Source organism: Seriola dumerili, unplaced genomic scaffold (genome assembly GCF_002260705.1).
Source record: "Seriola dumerili isolate Sdu_G_001 unplaced genomic scaffold, Sdu_1.0 BDQW01001124.1, whole genome shotgun sequence".
Taxonomy (NCBI): domain Eukaryota; kingdom Metazoa; phylum Chordata; class Actinopteri; order Carangiformes; family Carangidae; genus Seriola; species Seriola dumerili.
Genome location: NW_019175379.1, coordinates 4,918,744 through 4,941,899, shown reverse-complemented (window position 1 = coordinate 4,941,899; position 23,156 = coordinate 4,918,744). Strand labels below are relative to the sequence as shown.

General features: G+C 39.6%; 1 protein-coding gene across 1 annotated transcript; it reads left to right on the top strand.

Moving 5' to 3' along the window:
- The first annotated feature begins 2,802 nt into the window (after nucleotides 1–2,802).
- Nucleotides 2,803–18,915, top strand: phex (phosphate regulating endopeptidase homolog X-linked). Its single transcript, XM_022767103.1, has 22 exons — nucleotides 2,803–2,971; nucleotides 6,386–6,442; nucleotides 6,581–6,742; nucleotides 7,287–7,370; nucleotides 8,036–8,262; nucleotides 9,237–9,305; nucleotides 10,312–10,428; nucleotides 10,644–10,727; nucleotides 11,068–11,210; nucleotides 11,369–11,462; nucleotides 12,754–12,882; nucleotides 13,302–13,403; nucleotides 14,564–14,641; nucleotides 14,764–14,867; nucleotides 15,146–15,204; nucleotides 15,592–15,646; nucleotides 16,019–16,086; nucleotides 16,629–16,759; nucleotides 16,902–16,967; nucleotides 17,164–17,268; nucleotides 18,018–18,094; nucleotides 18,192–18,915. Exons 1-22 carry the CDS (start codon nucleotides 2,848–2,850, stop codon nucleotides 18,292–18,294), a joined length of 2,238 nt encoding a protein of 745 aa, XP_022622824.1. The 5' UTR covers nucleotides 2,803–2,847; the 3' UTR covers nucleotides 18,295–18,915.
- The last annotated feature ends 4,241 nt before the right edge of the window (nucleotides 18,916–23,156 follow it).

Sequence of the window (23,156 nt, the reverse complement as noted above, 5' to 3'; positions counted from 1 at the left end):
CTGGAGTGGAAAGTCGGGCTGCGAATGGACAGGTCTCCAGTCTCTCATAACACATACAGTTATAGACAAGGTACTTAACCACAGGCAAGACAGCTGTATTTATATAGCACATTTCAACCACAGATGATTTAAATATATAGGCAAAGAAAAGCATTAGAACAACATGTGGAAGTAAAACCAGAATAACATTAATTGATAGAGAATAAAATCCGATTTTAAACATTAGATCAAAAAATAATGTAAAAAAATACAAATAGTTTGAAATACAAATCGAATTGTAGAATTCCAGTTCACCTAAACACACAAACACTTAGACACCCATGTGTCCATCATCTGTGACACCCTGCAGTTGTCATGGGTGATGGTGTAATCCTATCTTTTCAGGGTATGAAAAATAATAATAATAATAAGAAAAGTGACTTTGTGAATTTTATATCAGATTAAATTATATTTTAAAAGCATGTAATAAATCATTTATGATGCATTATAATGTATTTATAAGCAGCAACTCCTCCTGTGAGCTTATCTGCTAAATATGGGGGTTAAAGTCAGGTAGTAAAATCCATATTCTAGTTCTTAACGGTCACATCCGCTCACATGAAGGCAGTTAGTTACTGTTGACTTCATGGCCTCTTTTAGTTTCCTTCCTCCTTTTTTTTTTTACATTACACATAGTTTACCATCTTTTACTCCAAATATGAAATGGAAGATTGGATGATTATGTCAGGCTTGTAATCGGTTCTCTCTGGAGTTTGTCTCGACTGCAGAGCAGAGCTCCTTTCTAATTTTACACCCTTCATATTCCCAGCGCACTGGCACACTGTCTTCCTCAGACGCAGTAACAAAAGAACACAGGCTACACTTTTAGCAGCGGCTCCAGACCGCAGTGTTGCTTCAGTCGTTTCGAGGAGTCGTGCAGTGATTATGTTTTCCTTGAGTGTGACAGTGGGAGAGATGACATATTGTAATTTGGAAGGGTGTTTCCCACAGACATATAAATACTGAACGGCCTTCAGCTTAGTCACAGAGGTGTGTTTAGCAAAGATGAGCAGACGACTCTGTCAGCAGGTTGAAAATTGTTGTCCTTATCGTTGAATAATGAGGGGAGAATACGAGAGGATTAGCTCATGTTGCACGCAGGGGTGGCATCTTTGTCATGTGTATATGTTAGTGTTCAGATAAGGCATTTCGAAAAAAGATTTTTCCCTCCTCAATCTTTGTTACTTGTGTCCTTGCATGTGTGTTTCTGCTGCTTATCTTGTGCTAATGACAGCCTGGAGGGATGTTTGGGTAAACAGACATGGGAGGACGATGAAGAGGAGGAGGGTAGCGGGGTGAAGGGAGGTTTGTTCTGACTGTCTGGTTCATAATGAGCCATGGGCCCTTGATTTAACTCAGTGAACTCCTCTGTGTTTAACAACAGAGTCCACAGCCACTTAGGCACAGCAATATGCTAACATGCTCACGGTGACAACGCTAGCATGTATATGTTTAGCAGGTATAATGTTTAGCCTTTGGCACCTCTGAGACTTTCTCTTCTGTGTCATTGGACGGTGCTATAGATGTTTCCTAGTAACTGATTTACAATTAAAGTATTTTTGTTTCATTGACAGTAGACTCCATTCAAACTTGATTATGGATTCATGAGTAGCTGTTGCAACCCGGTCCAGCTCCTCTGTTGCCGTCACTACAGCCACGCCCCCAGCATGGACTAAAAAGTTTGGAGGCTAAATGAGGAGCAGAGATGATGAAAACCAAGGGTCCCAGTTGAGCTTTCAAACAATGAGAGTGAAACAGGACGCAAATGATTGCGAGTCCAAGTGGTGAACAATAGCTTCGTGGTCAAAGTGTCCACATGATGAATGGGTGTTTTCAGCAGCGCAGGAAGTCAAGTCTATATAAGGGACTTTGTGGCCGACGCCCCAAACCCTAATGAGCACGTGCAGAAAGAGCTCTCACTATATTGAAGGGGGGGGGGGGGGGGGGGGGGTGGTGGTTGACGGTTGACAACCTATCAGGAACTGTGGTGTTATCATCATCAGAAACTATTGATGCACTGTGACAACAACACAGATGTGTTTCTACAGGCAGCGACGTCACCATCATCATCATCATCAGATTAATCGATTGTAATCTGTGTGTGTGTGTGTGTGTGTGTGTGTGTGTGTGTGTGTGTGTGTGTGAGAGAGAGAGTGAATCTAATTTTGTTCTGGTCTACTGACTGTCTGATCTGATAAATGTTTCGAGCAGAGCACCCTGCTGTTTTCAACATGAGACTAGACACGCACACTTTTCACACGTATGCTTACGCCGCTAACAAGGTCTGCAGCCAGTTATGCACCACACACACACACACACACACACACACAGATAATGTTCTGGTTTTAGCCAATGACTTTAATAAATGATTTCTGTTCACCACTGGGACGTCTGGTCCCTTGTTTCCTAGAAGGAGGGAAGGAGGGAGGAGAGGAGAGGAGGAGTGTTGGGTGAGAGGTGGAGTGATGAGGGAGGGAGGGACAGTTTGAAGAGCTGGGGTGAAGTTAGAGTAGCTGCAGATAGACAGATAGCAGCAGAGAAAGAGAGACAGGCTGAGAAAGTGAATAAAGTGTGAATTTCTACAATATGTTCCTGTAACCTTTTGGATTTCTTTTTTTTTTGGTCAGATTTCTCTCCTTTTTTCTTTTTTTTTTTTGCTTTCTGTTGTGTTTTTGTCACTGCTTCCCCACCTGAGAGTTAGATTTTTAGAGTTGTGTGTGTGTGTGTGAGTGTGAGTGTGAGTGTGAGTGTGTGTGTGTGTGTGTGTGTGTGTGTGTGTGTGTGTGTTGTGTGTGATATAGTAAAGTCATGGAGCTGGAGCGTTTAGGCGGCGGTGGGGTTAAACCTGAGAAGGGTAACACTCGTCTCTACAGGATAGCACTGGCCATGTGTGTGTGTCTCTGTGCTGTTCTTCTGCTTGCACTCATACTGGGTAAGTCCACAAACACACACACACACACACACACACACACACACACACACCACTCACCACACACATTTCTCCTCACTGATCCTACATTATAATTTGAATGGAATTCCATGGAAACATATTGTATATTACGCAGGCGGTCCTCAGATTATAGTACACACTGACTGTAAATAACACACAGGCACGCTGCTGGGAGCAAAGGTCTTTATGGAGGGCTCGCGGGTAATTTGTGTCAAACTATTTTTGGTCCATATAAGGTTTCAAACACACCCACGTGCACATGCAGAACCTCGGACTCTCCATAACGCACTGTGGGAGTCAAATGGGACACTGGGGAAAGAGGAAAGAATGTGTGTGTGTGACACTTTGTGGGTATTGTTTCCTTCAGAATGTGAAATTAATTAGCAGGGACTGTGTGGTAGAGTAGTGGCGGGTAGGGCGTGTGTGTGTGTGTGTGTGTGTGTATTTGTTTATTTAGAGAGGGCAGTGCAGATTAAACAAGACTGGCACTTTCAAAAACATGAGTATAGATGTGACAGGGAGAGAGAAACCAGCAACTTGCTCCCAGAGTCCGGCTGAAAACAGGCAGAATAAAAATAAAAAAAGTGTTGCAATACTTTGTCTTGATGAATTTAGGCAAAGCATTTTTATTTGTGTGGCACATTTCAACAACAGCTTTACTTAAGCTATAAAAGAAGCACCAGACAGTGTTGAAAGACTATATAAAACTTAGGTAACAGTGTAGAAAGAATCAGACTTTTCATATTTAATCATACTTTATTTAAAACCACTACATGTAGCACGGTTCCTCTTTTTCTAGACTTCATGTCAACCAGATGTTTGATGGTGTCACAGAAAAAACAGTTTTTCCTGATTGTTAAATTTTGCTGCATATGAATGGAAGAATGAGTTCACACAAAAGGCGTGAAATTCTCCATATTTACCAACTTTTAAAGTGTGTTTCTTATTATTATTTTGCCTGATAGATTGAAGCTTTGTCGGTGCAAACTTTGAGATTTTAAGAAAACTTTTTTAACTTTTGTAAAAGTTAAACTTGAATCCAAAACAATGGCAGGACACTTTAAGTTTCAACTGTCTCCATTTAGCATCTCCTGGCTCTAGCTTCATATTTAGCGCACAGACAAAAGAGCAGTGTTGATATTCCCATTTCACCACTCTCCACAAGTAAAGGAAATACGTGTATTTCCCCAAAACTGCCCTCGTGCAGACGGTTTGAGCGGTTCAGTAGTTTCAGTAGTGTGTGGTGGTGAGGATGCTCGTGGCTGGGAGGGGTACACGAGTGTGTCTCGGGCGGGGTAAGTATTGTTTTTCTTAGTTATTGAAGGAAGCCAGGATTCTCGTGGCAGCAGTGAAGTGTAATTATGTGATGTGCCTGCATATGCAGTTCCACACACCCACTCTAATGGAACCTCTCTCTAATGGTCTCCAGCCATGTGACTGACCACACACAGAAATGTTTTCATTTTTAAAGAGTGTGTGTTTGTGCACATGCATGTTTGTGTGAGTGGCCTGTTTGGTATCTGAGTAGCGAACATGAGGTTAATATTAGTAGTGACACCGGAGCCTCGGACATCTGTGGATGTGGGCGTTTAAACCCCTGAGTGTTTCTGAAGGAGCAGAATAGGTCGTCAAGGTTGTTGTAGGCCGAGCGCGGTCGTACAGGGCTGAAGTTGTGAGTGTGTGCATAACGCACAACGTTGATCAACCCATCACAAGCAGCTCTAACTAGACAACATGACCGGTCAACCTCAGAGGTCAGACATTGCGGCGCAGCTCCATAAACGCTCCACTCATCCGTTCACAATGGGGATTTGGTTTCTAAATCCGTTAGCTCACTTCGCGGGCTTGTGCTGCCTCTGCACGCCCTCGCAGACACATCACAATAACGGTGGTTTCTGCCTGGAGGTTAGAGAGACAGGCTTCCATTCACCTTCTAGGAAAGGAAGTGAATGAGTAAACCCGTGGTTACGCCACAAGTAGCGTAAACAATGGAGGGCTTACTCTGTTTGTGGTGTTGTGATTGCCTTAATTAGAAGTATGTGAAGTAATTACAACTGACAGTCAAGTTAAACTCAGAAAAGGTGATGTGTTTCAGAAAGTGCTCGAGATGTTCTCGTGACTTGATGAGTAAACATCATCATTATGTTAGGTGGCGGTTGTAAGTTGAGGCATTCCTCAGTTCAGGCCGGCGTAAGGTTAAAAAAATGAATCCACCAACTGTTTACACTGACTGCTCTCCTCCAGCTGTATCAACTGCACTTTGGTCTGTATTTGTCCCATTTTGATAATGAGTGGATTGTGGGAACGTCACTCATTACACTTCCCCTCTGATAACCACTTTCATTTTGAGCTGCATGAAAGTATGATTATCAGGTTCTCTTCCATCAGCGCTTCATTCACTGATGGCCTGTGTTACCATAATAACGCATGATATTGCAGCCTTTTAAAGGACACAATATGAAAATGCTGTTTTCTTTCAGCTCCTTGATAAAAGCAGCTTTGTTAGACTTACATAGGCCGAGGAGGTTGTGAAGCACTGAGACCATTTGCACACAACTCGGTGGAGGGATGGGATGCGGGTCCGGAACAAACCCAATAAATTCTGGGCCAGATCAAAATCATTTACTAAAAGTTTGACTTTTCTCTGAAGTCTTGTGTATGTTGTTTGACAGCGGCTTTGGTGGAGTTCTGCGGTCTCATAACATAAGGCCCACTTACAAGCTTCTTTCTGCGCTTTCAACTAGAGATAAAACAATTACTCAATCAATGGGAAATGAATCTGCATCTATTTTGATAATCTCTTAATCAATTGATCTTTTTTTTCAAGCAAAAGTGCCAAATATAACCTGGTTTCAGCTGCTCAAATGTGAGAGTTTGCTCCATTTCTCTGTCTATCACCATTTTATACTGAATATTTTTGGTTGATCAAAAGAACAACACCTTGGGCTCAGCATTTCTCACTTTTTTTTTGCTGACATTTTACAGACAAGACGATAATCTATGAAGAGTTGCCAGAATGATTGATGATAAAAATAACTGGTAGATTTATCCCTTCCCCGACAACATCTCAAGGTCTTCATCTGTAGTTGGAGTTTGTTGAGTTGTCCTGAGATCACATTGGCAGAATAAGATGATTTTCTGTCCATGACTAACGCACCTCCGCCAACTTTTCCGGGGTGACGTGTTTTGTCAACCTCCACCTAAAATTTCCTTGGTTGAGTTTCTGTTGAAAACCCGTGTCACCAGCAAACTGTACATTTATGTGGTTTGGGGCAGTATATATAGACATGCATGCAACCAACGCTTCCTACAAAATAACACTACTGTCTGAGTCACAGGGTGATCTATACATTTCACTTGTCACCATTCATCCTCAACTCTTTTCTTCCCCCTCAGTCTCTCAAAAGTCCAGTCAGGAGGAGTTCTGTTTGAGTCCAGAGTGCATCGAAGCAGGTGAGGAGTGGTGGCTCTGAGCCTCCACTCTTGTTTGTATGGAAACTGCTTGAGCATGAGATATTTCAGTTGTGGCTGAAGTATCTAGTGCTCAACACTTATTATTGGGACTGTTTTTTGTCTCTTTCCCTCCTGTAGCGGGGTCTATTTTAAGTAAAATGGATCGGTCTGTTGACCCCTGCGAGGACTTCTATAGTTTTTCCTGTGGTGGTTGGCTGAAGGAGAACCCGATCCCTGAAGATTCCTCCTCATATGGCATCTACCCCTGGCTGCGACAGCATGTCGACATCCAACTCAAAGGTTTGCTTTTACCCAGGAATTTCCCATCAGTGTCTGAGTTCATCAGCCTCAATGAAAGTTGATGTACACTGTGATTAAAAGACTCAAAATGTTCTATCAAAAGACAAAAAGAGAGCTCTACTTGGATATGTGAGGAGAAACAGCAGGAATATGATTTCATAACAACCAGGTCAAGTTTAATGAGTGATTTTCTGTTATTATCACTTAATTCCAAAGCAAGACTAAACTTGTTGATTTTATTTTATTTCACAAAGCAGTTTCACAAACTCTTGATAGGGAAGAAAACGCTGTCCATCACTCTTTTTAAATAAATAATATAAATGTAAACTATATATCAAAAGGAGAAATGTATCTTAACAAGAACATCTGAAAAGTATATTTGTTTTTTTTGTTTAGATACATTTCTTTTGTTGATATGCATATTAACATTTTTCTTGTTTTTTCTTCTTCCCACGAAGCCTGGTTGGCTTCGTGGGAAGAAGAAAAGATAAAATAAAAAATAAAAAAAGTGTTAATTGTTACCTAACCTGTTGTTTCTTATCAGAGTTACTGGAAGCTCCATCAGACCCTGATGAACTGGAGGCAGTGACCAAAGCTAAGATCCTCTACCGCTCCTGTATAAACGAGGGTGAGTCTCACACACACATGCACTTGGTTTTTGTTACTTAGAGGGACATTGAATTGATGTACATTCATTCCCCGGAGACTCACCTTAACCTGGAACATAACCACTACACACCTACCTCCAACTCTTATCCCCATAATGTGGCAGCATGACCATATTATTGGCCATAGCGTGTAAACAATACAACAATCATACACTCAAATCTACGTACAGCACTTGTGGGGACTGTTGTTTTCATCATACCTTCTCTAGCCCCTAACCTGACCTTCAACCTAACCTAAATCTAAACCCAGTTGTTATCTTAACCCTCAAACAACTCTTTGAAGTAGACAGGAGGACTGGCCAAAAAGCATTCGTGATCCTAAAATGTCCCCACTTTCCATGTCTACAACAGGTCCTCACAAATATACTGTAAGTCAAGACACACACAAACACACAGTGACAGTATAAAATAGGATAAGATAAGCTTTTATTGATCCCAATGACAGATCTAGGTCACTGCAGCATCAAAAGTAATAAGATACACGAGGGGGAAATGGGAAACTATGATCACAAAGGTAGAAAAAATAACAACAACATGAACTTAAATAATGAAAATCAATAAAGGACTGTAGAATTAAAAAAAACAAACAAATGCTGATGTTTTTTGTGTGTGTCTGTTTACAAAGCTGTGCTGGAGAAGGTGGACACTAAACCGATGCTGAAAACACTGAGGCAGGCAGAGTTTCGGTGGCCTGTTGTCGGGGAGGGGCTTGGCGGGGAGTATCAGTGGTCGGCGGCTCAGTGGAGCCTCCTGAAGACCGTGGCTGAGATGAGGAACCAGCACAGTAAGAGCGTTCTGATTCGCCTGTACGTCTCCCCTGACGACAAGAACTCCTCACTCCACATCATCAAGGTGAGACATTCCCTTTTATTGTTGTTTGTGCATGATTCATGTTTTTTCACATTTAGGTTTGACATTTAAGGTTTTTTAAGGGATTAGGGCTGCAACTAATGAAGATTTTGATTTCCTCAATTAATTAATTAATTGTTAAGTTTTAAAAATAGTGAAAAATTAGAGCCCAAAGTGATAACTTAGTGAAAAGTGAAATAGTCAACCACTCAAAAATATCCAGTTTACCCAATATCACTCTGATAAAAGTATCAAATCTTCAAATTGGGAACTCTACCATCAAATTTTGTATTTTTGCTTGAAATAAGACTTCAACAATGAATCAATCATCCAAGTAGGTGACTGAATGATTACATTAATCAACTAATGGTTCCAGCTCTAAAGGTTTGACATTTTGGAAAATATGCTTATTTCTCCAGCACCCTCCCAGTAAATCACAAGCTGCCATTTTCACACTCCAGTGTATTTATGGATATAACATGTTAATTTTGTTACCTGTGCGCAGACCCAGGGCAGCCGTTACCCCATTTCCAGTCTTTATGCTAAGCTACGCTAACCAGCTGCCAGCTACAGCCTCATGTTTAACTGACGCACATAAGAGTAGCATATAAACTTACATATAAACATTTAATAACTTGTTTATAACACACTAAAAAGTAGCTGTATGCATATTTAAATGTGTATTAGTGTATTTGTTAACAACTATAACTCCTCCTGACACCCATAAGAGGAGGCAATATTTAAAATGTCATTATATCTGCATATAAACCATTTATTAAAGGTGTTCAGAAATACTAAATCGGGAGACTTAAAGTAAAGTGTGAAAACCACCAGCGTGGACATATCATATATGACTGTACGGATTCAGCAGCTTGCTCAGTAACATTTTTCTGCTCATTATTGCTGCAGCAAACGTTAAAAAATAAACAAGCCCAAAAAGCTGCGGAGGCTAACCTGTGCTCTCTGTCTTTATGCAGCTCGACCAGGCATCCTTGTCTCTGCCCTCCAGGGAGGACTACATCACCAACACTTCCTCTGCACAGGCAGTGAGTTTTTGCTTCATCTTTCACCACTTACCTGTCATCTAAAAACTCCTCTTCCTGCAGCAGCCATTTCCTTCCTGCTCGGGTGATAAATCGCAGCAGAAAAGAGTTTTCAGCCACTTGAAATATCGAGTGGTTAATGTTGGGTTTTTATATCAGAGCAAGAGCTTCTTCCCAGACTCAACATTTTCAAATGTGAGACAGTAATAAGGTGAGAAATTAATTTTGGGAAAGGGAGCCGATACCGATTGCTCCACTAATAGTAACCTCATTAGGCCAGAAGGGAAAAAAAAGCACAGTATGCAGTGACGAGGTTTTCTCAACTGGAAAAACTCTCACTATCTTGTTATTAGTACGCTGTCCTTATCAGTGTTGTTCTCTCAACTGTACAGAACAAACTGTATATACAAAGCTCTGCATTAGGTCATAGGAACAAACTCTAGATTGCTATTCTGCTATTTTGTGTTCAAACACTGTGTTGATTTCATTGTATCATAACTTAGGCTAATAATTATGTTAAGAAAAATGCTATGTAATTAAAATTACTATGTACAATTCAAGGAGAAATATTTTTTTTTTCTTTTTCTTAAACTTTTTGTATTTGACCAGTTCTGAGCAGCTGGATGTCTGGAGCAGAATCCACTTATAAACTTATTAGCACTGTGTATCTATCTCTTCAAAAAAGTTACTTATAAAGAACATAAATAGTATTAAATTAAACTTACTGTTACACAAGTATAATCATGTCTGAGTGCAGATGTAAGCCCTTGATGTCAGATGTTTGGCCGTGATAGTGACAGTCGCTCACAGCAATGAAAGAATAAATGACATTTGTCTTTCTGCCTTTGTCTGCCCCCCCGACCTCTCTCTCTCTCTCTTTCTCTCTCCCTCTCCCTCTCTCTCTCTCTCTCTCTCTCTCTCTCTGTCTCTCTCTCTCCTCTCTCTCTCTCTCTCTCCCTCTCTCTCTCTCTCTCTCTCTCTCTCTCTCTCTCTCTCTCTCTCTCTTCAGTACCGTGCGGCCTTGCTCAGCTTGATGGTGGACACAGCCGTCATGCTGGGCGCTCCAGAGAAAGCAGCACTGACCCAGATGGAAAAGGCTCTTGCCTTCGAGACCAAACTGGCTCATGTAAAGACGTCATGTCACATAAATATAATCTCACTTAATGTATGGAGATGATCTGATAGGCCGCCACGGCTCTGGAGCTAATTAAAACCCCAATGTTATTAACCATGAGATATGAAATTGATTCATCAACTTCACCGACAGTATAAAGGGAGATTATTTTTTGCATAAATTTTGAATCAGTCATGTCAGTGTGACATTGCTCATCGTGTCTCCAGATCCTGATTCCCTATGAAAACCGCACCAGTGAGAACATGTACAACAGATACACACTCTCCCGCCTGCAGCGCTCCATACCACAGGTACTTTGAACACACACACACACACACACACACACACATAAACAACAACAATAGATAATAAAATATCCTTCTTTTTCCCCAAACCATACCATACCCAAAACTTTACGACAGTCCATCGAATAGCTGTTGAGATTTCTCAGTCTGGACCAAAGTGATGGAACAATTTTGCCACATGGCTGAAAAAGTAAAAATATGTTCCAAACCGAGATGCCAACAATTCGTAGAAGTGAATCTGCGAGAGACTCACACTGTACAATCAGAAATAAATTACTCATTAGACTGATATGGATATGGAAGGAAACCGTTAACGATATGTCTCGCCGTGCCTGTGTGTGTGTAGTTTGACTGGCTGGGTTTTGTGAAAGCTGTGGTGGAGTCTAAAAGCGACCCGTCTCGGTCCATCCCCTCCTCCGAGCCCGTCATCGTCCGAGCCCCGCAGTACTTCAAGGAACTTTTCAAGCTCATTAACAGCACAGACCCCAGGTATACACATTAACACACACACACACACACACACACAAACAGATGAACAGACACTGGGGCTTGGGGCTCCTGTATCTCATTATAGGTACATTATAGCATATAATAAGATTACATGTAGGCTTCAATTAATCGTCCTCTCTCTTTCGCTCTCTCTTCAGGACTGTAGCAAACTACGTACAGTGGAGGACGGTGTTCTCCAGGATCACCACTCTGAGTCGTCGTTTCCTTTACAGATACCTCGACTACGCTCGGGTACGTTTTTCAAAGCATCTTCCAAAATCTATGTCCTTGTTCAGTCATTTTTTAAGTCTTTAAATAAACTGCTGAACCAAATGTTCCTTAATGGGTTGAATCCTTTTAAAACCCTGTAAATTATGTAAAACTGCATCATAAAGAAATACATTTGGGCCCTCGCAATGCATGATTTACCTTTAATTAATCCTGATTTCAGAGTTAATTTAACAAACTATAAATCTGAACTCATGACTTTCTCCCAGAATCTCTCTTGACCCGAGCCTTTAATGTAGCACCGACGCTGTTCAACAACCAGACAGAGGAGTTAAGGAGGATATTTAGACTCAATATATTAAGGTTTTATTACATTTAGGCCAATAAATAAAATAAATCAATGAGTGATTCAGTATTTAAAGAAACCCTGCCGGTGCTGTTTTATACACACAAGAAATAGTACAAGATATGAGCCAAAGATATTAACCTGCTATTTCTGAAATATTTCAATGATGCTACTAATCAAAATTAAGAGAAGCCAAAATTAAGATTAAACACACATATATTCTTTACTTTCTGAGATCTGTCTGAAGTTGTTTCATCAACACACATTTTGTTTTTTATATTTTGGAGCTGTAAGCAGCTCCTTCATTTCTTTTGGACACTACTTTGTGCATCATAAATAAATAAGTAAAAATTTATGTACAGTGGTAACTTGAAAAATGTATTTATAAAAGTATTTAAATCAAAGACAAGTTAATTTTATTGAAGTATAAGAAAAAAAATGGACTAGGAGACGTAAATTAAAGCCTGAGATTAAACAGGTTTTTAGATGAGGTTTAAAATATTGAGTGGGAGCTCATTCATCAGTCAGCTCAAAAATTCAGCATATTTAATATGCATATATTGTCACTTTTCCATCGAGGACGGATTACTCACTCAAACCTGCTATGAATGTTATATGGAACTGAGACACAGTCTGAGCATCATAAATGGAGAGTTCAATATTAAAACTTTTTTTTTAATTAGGAAAAACTCTGATGTAAGTTATATATTTTTTTTTTATCAAACCCTGATTTTAAGTTAAGGAGCTGGGAAAGTTATGTGATTTTGAAAACTATGGTTTTCTGTTTTTGCTGAATTTTTAAAGCATCAGATAAATACAAATAATAATGTCATGTATATTTCAGACTGTTCATTTTAATTTAAAAATGTTCAAATATAAACATCAGTTTTGAAATCACCTAAAGTTGAGAAACTGCGCTTGAATGATTGAAGTTGGAAATTGACCTTGCATCTCTCGCTCCCCCTGCAGGTCACCACGGGAACCACGTCTCTGACCCCGCGCTGGGACAAGTGTGTGAACTACGTCGAGAACTCGCTTGTTTATGCCGCTGGGCGCCTTTTTGTCAACACACACTTCCAGGAGGACAAGAAACACATGGCGCGTGTGTGTGTGTGTGTGTGTGTGTGTGTGTGTGTGTGTGTGTGTGTGCACGTGTATGTGTGTTCCCGACATGACATCATATCTTAAATCTTGGGTCAACTGTTAAATGTGAGTATATGTTTAGTTGTGTAATAGATGTGTGTATGGGGTTTATTTTGTCTGTGTGTCACCAGGAGTTGATGTTATTTAATGTGTGTGTGTGTGTTTATGTGGCAATGACACTTGAGCACACACACCCACACACACACACACACACACACACACACACACATATTTGTACTTCTATCTTTGTGAGGACCCTAGCTGACATAATGCATTCTTTACTCTTACCTTAACCGAGCAACCCTTAACCCAACTCTAGCAAACATAATCTCCCCTGTATCATACATTAAATTGTGCGTGACTGTGTGTCTCAGATGGAGGAGCTGATCAAGGGTATTCGCTGGGCGTTCATCGACATTCTGCAGAAAGAGAATGAGTGGATGGATCAACCAACGAAGAACAGAGCCATAGATAAGGCAAGAGAGGCGGACAGTCATCGGCCCGTTCCCATGTTTCTTTATAGTACACCGTCTTTCCTCCTTTACAAAACCAACTTTCTTCAAGAGACAGTCCTCGCTTCATCTCAACTCTAAAACATGATTAAAAAAAATCACCAGTAAAAAAAAAAAAAGAAAAAAGAAAAACTTCCTTTCAACTTAGCATTTATATTTTTTTTACCACTTGGGGGCAGCTTTGATTTGGTGTTCCACCAAGGGAAATACCTGGCTGCAGCTATACTGTATGTTAACCTGTCTTCACCAGGTAGTTGCAAACTTTGGCTTTATATGTACATATATATACTTATACATATATATATATATATAGATGAGAAAGAAATACAAATAGGGATAACAGTTACATACATTTCTGTATTTTAACCAGCTACGTCACAGCCCTGTGCTTTGCTTGTTTGTTGCTCAATTCTTGCATCTTTTTTTAGGAGACCATTAACTTGAAATAAAAATAACAATTCATGTTTATTTACTTGAAGTAATGCAAAGAAAAAGTGGAGGGTGTAACTCCTCTCTCCTCTTACCTGGATTGTGGGAGATGGATAGTCTGATGACTCTGTTTAGAGAGATTTTAGTAAGAATAAAATGAAAAATAAAGTAAATTGAATATTATTGGCTTTTGGATAAAACAAAACAAAAAAAAGGCAAAAGGTTTTCTGATGTTTTCGTAGACTGAAAATTATTTAAGCGCCCACATCTATTTTAATAGTGCTGTGCCATCCGCAAGCACCATTGGGTAAAGTGTTCTGTTCATTTTAATGGAGTACTTCTCTCCTTGAACCAAACTACTCATCATGCACCAATTTTGTAACAATGACAAATGAAGTGCACCTTGAGTTTTTGTTACATGTTAAACTTGCACAGTTCAACAACACCCTAATAAAACTCCTACATCAGTGTCTTTTATTGTCTGGATCGGCTTAACAGTTTAATATCCTCAAAAGCCATTTGTAACGATTCAGGAACATTTATTCTTAAGGCACTGTGGTTTAATAGAATTGAATCTTATTCTGTCTTTTCGCTCACTGTCAGTTACTCTGAATAAATGTCTGATCATTCTGTTTATGTAAAAGTCTGTTCAAACTGTCCTTAACATTCACTCTGCTGTTGCTCTCTCTCTCAAGGCTCATGCAGTCCTGGCGAAGGTTGGCTACCCCGAGTTTATTCTGAATGACACCTACCTCAACGAGGATCTGAAGGAGGTTTGTTTGGCACTGAAACTGAAACAAACTGTGCAACATAATAAAACATCATTTCTTTTCCTACACGCAAGTTTGAAAATTGCAAGACTTAACAGTTTGTAGTTGTTTTCTGTGTGTTTTAGCTAAAGTTCGATGAGACGGATTACTACGGTAACGTGATGCAGACGCTGAAGTTGATCGCTCAAATTGATATCGCTTGGCTTCGAAAGAGCGTGCCACGTACGGAGTGAGTAGCGGGGCTCGTCTGTAGGTGGGTTTCCATCCAGCTGCTTTTATGCACAATTTCAATTTGAACATTTAAAAAAGAAAAAGGAAAAGCAACAGAAACTCCTGATAAATTGCATTTATTTGTAGTTTCTTTTGCTGATCTTCTTAAAATTTGGTTAGAGTTTGGATGGAAACCCACTTTGTGTCAACTCTAGTGATTTTATTTTTTTATTTTTTATTTCCTCATTGACCGATAATGTCTTTGTGTGTGTGTCTGTGTGTGTGTTTGTGTTTCAGGTGGTTTACAAACCCAACAACTGTGAACGCCTTCTACAGTTCTTCCACGAATCAAATCAGTAAGACGGTGTATGATTGATTACTGAGACGCCAACACTTGACATCACTTTAACTTAATTATTCTGATGTTCTGTCTAGACAGATAACATTTTTAGGGATTCTGCAAATTTCCACTTATTTCAGTGGCTGAGTACATATTTCAGCCACTGAAATAATTGTGAATTTGCTTTAAAAGCAAACTAATATAACAGGCGGACACTCTTTATAAACTAAGCAATTTGAATCAGTTTTATAGTAGTTGCTTCCTCTCCAAAAACCGCACTTTTTAATAACAAATTAAAGGCTGAAAGATGACGAAAATTACTCAGCGTGCTCCAGTGAATGAATCAGATCTGGAAAGAGCTACAGACACACAAACAAAAAACTACTTTCATCTTCTCGTTTAGGATTTCCTGCTGGAGAGCTTCAAAAACCTTTCTTCTGGGGAAGAGAGTACCCAAGGTGAGATGAAAGAAAATGTGACACGCTCTGTTAACAGACCAAAGAGACGCCAGCTCGTGCAGCGAAGAGCTCTGAAATAAGTACAGGATTTTTCTGACATTGACCTCCTAATAGAAAATCACATAGAAGAGGTGCAGTGGTACCTCAGTCTCCACAGGTCATGGAATTACAGTTTCTCCAATAATAAGTTTAATGCCAAGTCAGTTTTAGATCAGTGCTCTACATGAGATGAGTGTTTTCAATTCATCAGTAAATATTTCACATCTATAGATGATATTGTTCTCAACATTTGAGTTTATTATGAAAGATAATGCAGTTTTTAGGATGTGAAAATATATGATGAATAATCTTTAACTTTGTGTCTGTTTCCAGAGCTTTAAGTTATGGTGCCATCGGGGTGATAGTGGGACATGAGTTAACACACGGCTTTGACAATAACGGTAAATATTGGTCGCTAATAACGACCTCAGAAAACATTTAAAATAACAAAACATGATTTGGTACCACCTTCTGATAAAAGGCTCATAAGATCAATAATTAACACCTTTACTAATGGTTTAAGAAAAGTCATTCACCAGTGCTTTACAGATGAGTTATAAGTCATTAATAAGAGCAACGTTTGGGTTGCCAGGTTGTAGAAACTCTTCTTCCAGCATGAGTAGTCGTTTTAGCTAGCTCTTTAATTGATTAGGGAGACTCCTCCATTAGAGTGTTCTCAGGACGCCTGGACCAAAGTCTATTTATAAACAGCTTATTAAACTTTTATACTTTTTGGATTATTATTATAGAACCATTTGGCCAACTATTTGGCTTCTTTCCCTCAGTTTTTGCTTGAAAAATGACTGACTCAATCCAAATGGTTATTATAAATATATTATATTTATATAATATAAATATAAACGGTGCCTTATCAGAAAGTGGAACAGATATTTCTCTCCACTAGATTCGGGGATTTTATTTGTGAGCCGCTTTTTCTGAACAGGTCGCAAGTATGACAAAAACGGAAACCTTGACCAGTGGTGGAGCAACTCGTCCGTCACAGCCTTCAATGAGAAGACCCAGTGTATGATAGAGCAGTATAATGGCTACCACTGGGAGGAGGCAGGCCTGAATGTAAGAAACAAGGGGTTTGAATCTACAACTGCGACAGTAGAATGAAATTGAAATAATAACCCCCTGAATCATGCATTCATTAACTAACTTTTGTACATATCTGGTGAAGGAGTTTGTGCTTTGTGGATGTTTTGTCCTGTAGGTGCGGGGTAAGAGGACTTTAGCAGAAAACATAGCAGACAATGGAGGAATAAGAGAAGCATTCAGGGTAGGGTCTATTTTCTTACACTATCTCTCTCTCTCTCTCTCTCTCTCTCACTCTCTCTCTCTCTTCACACTCTTTAGATCTTTGACATTTGTTTATTAGTTGCATCCATATTTCACCACTCAAAATGTCATCTGTGGAAAAAAAGACAGAAGTCCAGGTGAGAAATCTTCACCCTCTTTTTGTGTTTTGTGCGTAGGCATACAGACGGTGGGTTGACGAGAGCAGAGGTGGTGTGGAGGAGCCTCTGCTTCCTGGAGTCGGACTGAATAACAACCAACTGTTCTTCCTGAGCTACGCACATGTAAGAACACATAAACTGTTTTAGCTGTGCCTTCAGAGCCATGCTTCTGACTATAAGAGCATTTCTGGGTACCTCTGTTGTCATTTCTGAACATACATGGCGTTTCTCCTGAGCAGGTAACGTGGGTTAAAGTTTCATTAATAAAAGATGAAAAAATAAATAAAAAATGTGAATGTTGAGGTATCGGCCTTACTGGTAACGTTTGAAGGGGCTATTTGTAAGTTTTGCTATTGCTACATAGCTGACGTTAGCATTAACAGCTGTTAACTTATTAGTCTAGAAGAAACATTGCTAGTTCAGCATCAAACTTCATTCCTTTATTCGCCAACAGCTGTCTCCAGAGGTGGAAAGCAACGCCAATGTTACCTCTTGTCTCTATCACATCTTTTCGTGATGGATGGAGGTTGAAATATGGGTAAAGTTAGGGGCTATTACATAGCTAATAAGGCTCCATTTGGATCTTGAACTGTTAATTAGAGGGAGGCTGCAAATTATTTCAGACTGATAATTTGAGCAGCGCTGCAGCACATTTTTCCTTTATTAGGCAGTTTTTCTATTTATCTGCTCAGTCTGCTGCTCCCTCTGCTAATTATGTTTGTTTTCTATTCTCGTCCCGCTGATGGTCCCTCACCGACGACCACCAACCAGCAAGCTCTAGTGTTTATGACCCATTTGAGGGATTTTCACTGATGACGTGCTGCTACAGTATCTTCAGCCCAGTATGCTTCATATGTGTTTGTGCTCTGCAGGTGAGATGTAACTCATACAGACCAGAAGCAGCCAGGGACCAGATCCAGAGTGGAGCCCACAGTCCACCAAAATACAGGTGAGTACACACTCAGTCACACACACTGATGAATGTACACACACACACACATAGAGTTCTTACAACCTTGACCTTTACCGTGGTTGTTGCCCTGCAGAGTTGTCGGAGCAATGAGTAACTATGAAGAGTTTCGGAAAGTGTTCAGCTGTCCTGAGTCGTCGGTTATGAACCGGGGGGCAAAGTCCTGTCGGGTGTGGTGACCTTTGACCTCAGCTTCACCGTGAACATGGCCAGAGCTGTCAGCAGGACACCTGTTGAAAAGGCTGATAGTGCTGGAGCCAACATAGTTTACATGATGTGGGAGCAATGAAAAGATGAAGAGTTGTTAACTCATAGACATGTTAGCGACTGAAGACCACTTTTAATTGGATATTGTACAGTATATTATTACTACTACAACAAAGTTGCAATGTTGTTTTTTACAGATACATTTACTGCATATGTTGCTGTTACTGCATAAATTATGACTGAAGCCATAGTTTATGAATTATATATTAGAAAAAGGCTGTTTTTGTACAGACGTGCAACAATAACAGACGTACAGTATAAATACTGTAAGTGTGACTAGTTAAAGATGGAGCCTTTCTTATGGGAATAAATAATTTATACATTAAAGGTACCAATGACTGGAACGTCGTATTTTTGAACAGGAACATTTTTTCCGATGTTGCGGTAACTGTGGGAAGCAGAAATATATCAGGTCAACATCTGCATATATTCATTAGCAGCCTTGTCGATGATTTCCCAGCATCCCAGAAAAAAGATTTTAATTCATGTTTGAACATAAATATGAGCCAAAAAAAGCAGCAAACAATACAAAAAAAATCAATCCATATATTTTTTGAAAACTTTTTAGTTTTCCTTGTTTTTCTTGAAATAATTGTGAAACCCTGTGTTTTAATTATGTACTTACAAAGCAATTCAATGACATCAACCTGCTGGTATGTTTTTAAAAACTTGTGGGTGGGGTATGTTTTGTATTTCGTGTGTGTGTTTGTTTGTGTGGTCTCAGTCCCGTCTTGGTTTCTGTTCCACTTTGTTTCAATCTTATTCTTGTGTCAGACATTTATATTCATTCTGCTGCAGTTCAGCCCGAGGCAAATGAACTCACAGAATTACAAGCACTCAAACTACAAGATGCACTCTCTCCATTTGTCTTTCTGTCTCTGGTATTTACCGGCACTGCAGAGGTGCACTCACACATCAGCTTCTTGTAGTATGTTGATCTGGAATATTGGGGGTATTTGACAAACCAGATTTAACAAGTTAGTGAGAAAATGACAGCGATTTATCATCTGAAATATGGTTTATTCCTAAATCCAGGTTTATGTATTTAAATAATTATGGGTATTGTTTTTCCACGTTTAATTGACTAACTTTTCTAATTCTGCTTTTTGAAGTCTTGATTTTCATTTTGTCTTTTGTCTGTCCTACAGAAAATGGTTATATGAACTCTTCATAAATTTAAACTTAGCCTAGTTATTGTGATTACTAAGTGAAGATATAGACATCTCTTAATTAAAATGAGTTGCACAAAACTAGTTCTTATGTCACAAACTATTTACACCCAGAAACTGCCAGGGGTAACTGTTACACAGCTAACGTAACTAATATGGTCGACGTGTCGGACCGGAAACCAGATAAAATGCTGTAATGATGTTACCTGGGGAAGATTTAAGATGACATTTCACAAAAATAACACGATATACCTCAAATGACAAAACATAACGCCGGTAACGTTAGCTCATATGGCTAAATAACGTCCCTTCGCTTACGCAGCCGTTATTAACTTCTCACTGTAAACTTTACTAGTACCACTAGTTCTGAAACACATGAATATGCACATATTAATTAAACAAAGTTATACCTACATTTACAAAGGGTTGGCAGCTTTTCAAATTTTAGAACCTGATTTAAACTTGCTAGTTGTCTGTAAAAAATTTTGGAGGGACTTTATGCACAAAATTAGCAGTGGATTTAGGAATCGCAAGTGCAACAAAATGAGGGCAGCACTCTTCTTGTTTGCAGCGATAATAAGGGAGTTTATATGAGCTAATACACTGAACCAATCAGCTCTTTTGATGAATAAATCTGTATTCAATCAAATTAGGATGAAAGTTCTAATATAAAATCAAACAGAGGAAATAAATATCTAATCTACTATTATTTTAACACTATATTTGGATTAGTATTGAGGTTTCTCATTTTTCATGTTGCTGTGCTCTTGACAAAATAGTATTTTAGCAGTTTTAATTGTCGATTCATCTGGTAATTATTTCTACAAATAATCTTTTAGTCTAAAATCTTAAAGATCTAAAAATCAAATGAATCTATAAATGTGAGAAAATAGTGGAAAAAAAAAGATTTTAGATTCTTTATTTACATTTTATTATCTGGAAGTGTTTTTCTTGATATACCTTTTTTTATCGTACTGGGATGAATTTGAACTGCCGTTGTTCTGGTACCTATTTGTATGTTGTGATCGTGGGGTCACTGTGTTTCTGTGTTTCTGGTTGTGCTTCCTTCTGTGGCGTTCTAATAAAACTCTTGAGACATTACGCTGCCCATTCACCTTGTAACTTTGCTGTGATTGACAAGGTCAGGTGAGAAATGTGCGCGTGAGAGAGGAGCGAGGTGACAGTGGATGGAGGGTGCTGATGGATGGAGGAAGACAAAAGGCATAAAGAGGGATTGGGATTCATAATCTGAAAGCATGTCCATTTATTGATTGTCCTCCTCACACACACACACACACACACACACACACACACAGACACACAGACATCATATCTCATTTATTTAATATCAGCAGTTCCCATGGCAACTTCGTGTTCATACAGTTGACTCTTGAACCTGACGCTGTGCTTGTGTGTCTGTCAGTTTGTCTTACAGTGCCAGGCAGGGGGTAACATTAATGACTTGTATTTGTGGCAACGCCAGCGGCAGTCTCATCAATACACACCAATTAGAAAAACTGTCCTGTGCCTCAGTCTATTACAGTAGTGTGTGTGTGTGTGTGTGTGTGTGTACTGGGGGGGGGGGGCGCTTAAGAGACAAAGAGAGGGAGTAAGTGAGATGGATGATAATGAGCAGAGATCTTCTTTTACAAGATGTGTAAGCAACATCATGCATCAGGCCCCTGGCAGCCGTTCTTACACGACCATCTATTATCAATGGACGGTTTGACCGCTGACGTACAGGACAAATAGATGAAACAACTGCTGTTCACACTGTCACTTTGCTACAGCCTCCTCCTGCCCCTTCAAACATTCAGACTCAACATCTGAGTCAGAACTGATTTTAAAACTGTTCATTTTGTAGTTTACGGGTTTAAAGTCTGGTTATATAAATATCCATATTAGATAGATAGCTAGATAATCAATCAGACACTGCTCTGTGTTAGTACAGCAGTTAGAAGTGAGCTACTGCCTGACTTTGTGCCATTACTTCATCGAACTGTGATGAATCTACTTTAGTGGCCAGAGTAAAAATGACAACTACGGTGATTAAACCATTGATTTGTCACCTGGATCCAGTCCCTGTTAAACACAGCTACACCTATCTGCACATATTAGTAAATCAAGTCGAATAGGGTCATGGATAAAACCCCGTTATCGGATGTATTCTGTTTTTTGATATTTCATAAATTTTTTTCCCATTAAGACGAATGGGCAGAATGTTTTTCAACCCCTTCTCCTCATTCCTTCCTTTGTTTTCCCCCTCTTTTTCTGCAACTATTGTCTTCCCTTTATGTCAAACTTGTGGCTTTCTCACTACTCCTCAGCAGCTTGCGTTGAGCTACACCAGGGATCAGGACGAGCTGGCAACACTAACCCAACATTAGAGGGATTACAGGGAGTGTAGTAGAAACATGGCTCACCGGGCTGACACCAGAATCCAGACAGGCAGACGGGATGAAGGAGAGTGGTAAAGGAGGAAGGGGGGGGGGGGCTAGCTGTGTTTGTTCATAGATACATGGTGCAACCCAGGACCCGCCTCCCCCGGCAGCTAGCTCGCTGGCTGGGTGCAGGACCCTCTGGGGGCACCCTAGCTGCCTCCCCTGGCAGCTTGCTTGTTTGATGTGGATTTTACTGTAAATTTGAGGATTGCTTCCCCACTGTTTGTGAAATATTTCCTTCCCTTTTTATTACTTCTGACATTGATCTCCCTTTCCCTTGTGTACTGAATTATCCTGTTTTGGTGATGTGTTGTATTTGCAGACTTTTGGACGTATTTTGGACCTTGGAAGATGCAATTGCAAACTACATGAAAAAGCACATGTGCTGTATTTGATGTTGTTATAAGCCCTGGAATTCCCTATTCCCTACAAACACGGGCTTACTGACTGAGAGCTTGGATTTATTATTAGATATTTGGATTGGATTGAAGTCTGCGGAGACATGTCTTATCCATATTTGACAATTTGTTCGACTCATCCTGCACTCTGGGGGTACAGGTACTGAAATAATTTGTCCAACAAAATACAACCCTATACGGGAGCCAGTGCACTTTATTGCTGTTTTTATATTATTACCATTTTATTATACTTTTTTGATCTTTTCATAAGTATCTTTGATTGTATTTGGCCAATGTGAAATCAAGTTACTGTGCTGGTGTTATTGGACTTACAGGATTGCTGCATCAATGCAGTTGAGTAACTTTATTTATTCAGTATTTGTGTCACTGGATGAACAAAAAAGAGATGTTGAAATCTGATTATTTTATCTAAACTCTTTTGCAATTGAACTTTACTGTATCAATAAACAGTATATACCACTCCTGTGATATACTGTATGATTTCATATACCCTCAAAGAAGATTTTTATCCATATCACCCGCTCCTGTTCTCCATTATATAAACTCTGCACGTCTGTCAAACCAAGCAGTAAGTGGCTAGCGAGTGGATGTCAGTTTGCGACATCATCTCAAAACGCAGCAGTTATTTTTGTCAGTGGCTCAAACACGGTCGGACCAAAAAACAACAACACCTTGTCTTTAGCGTCCTCCGAATAGAGGTGAACAATTCCCAACAGTAACTGTACAGAAACACGTCACTGCAGCC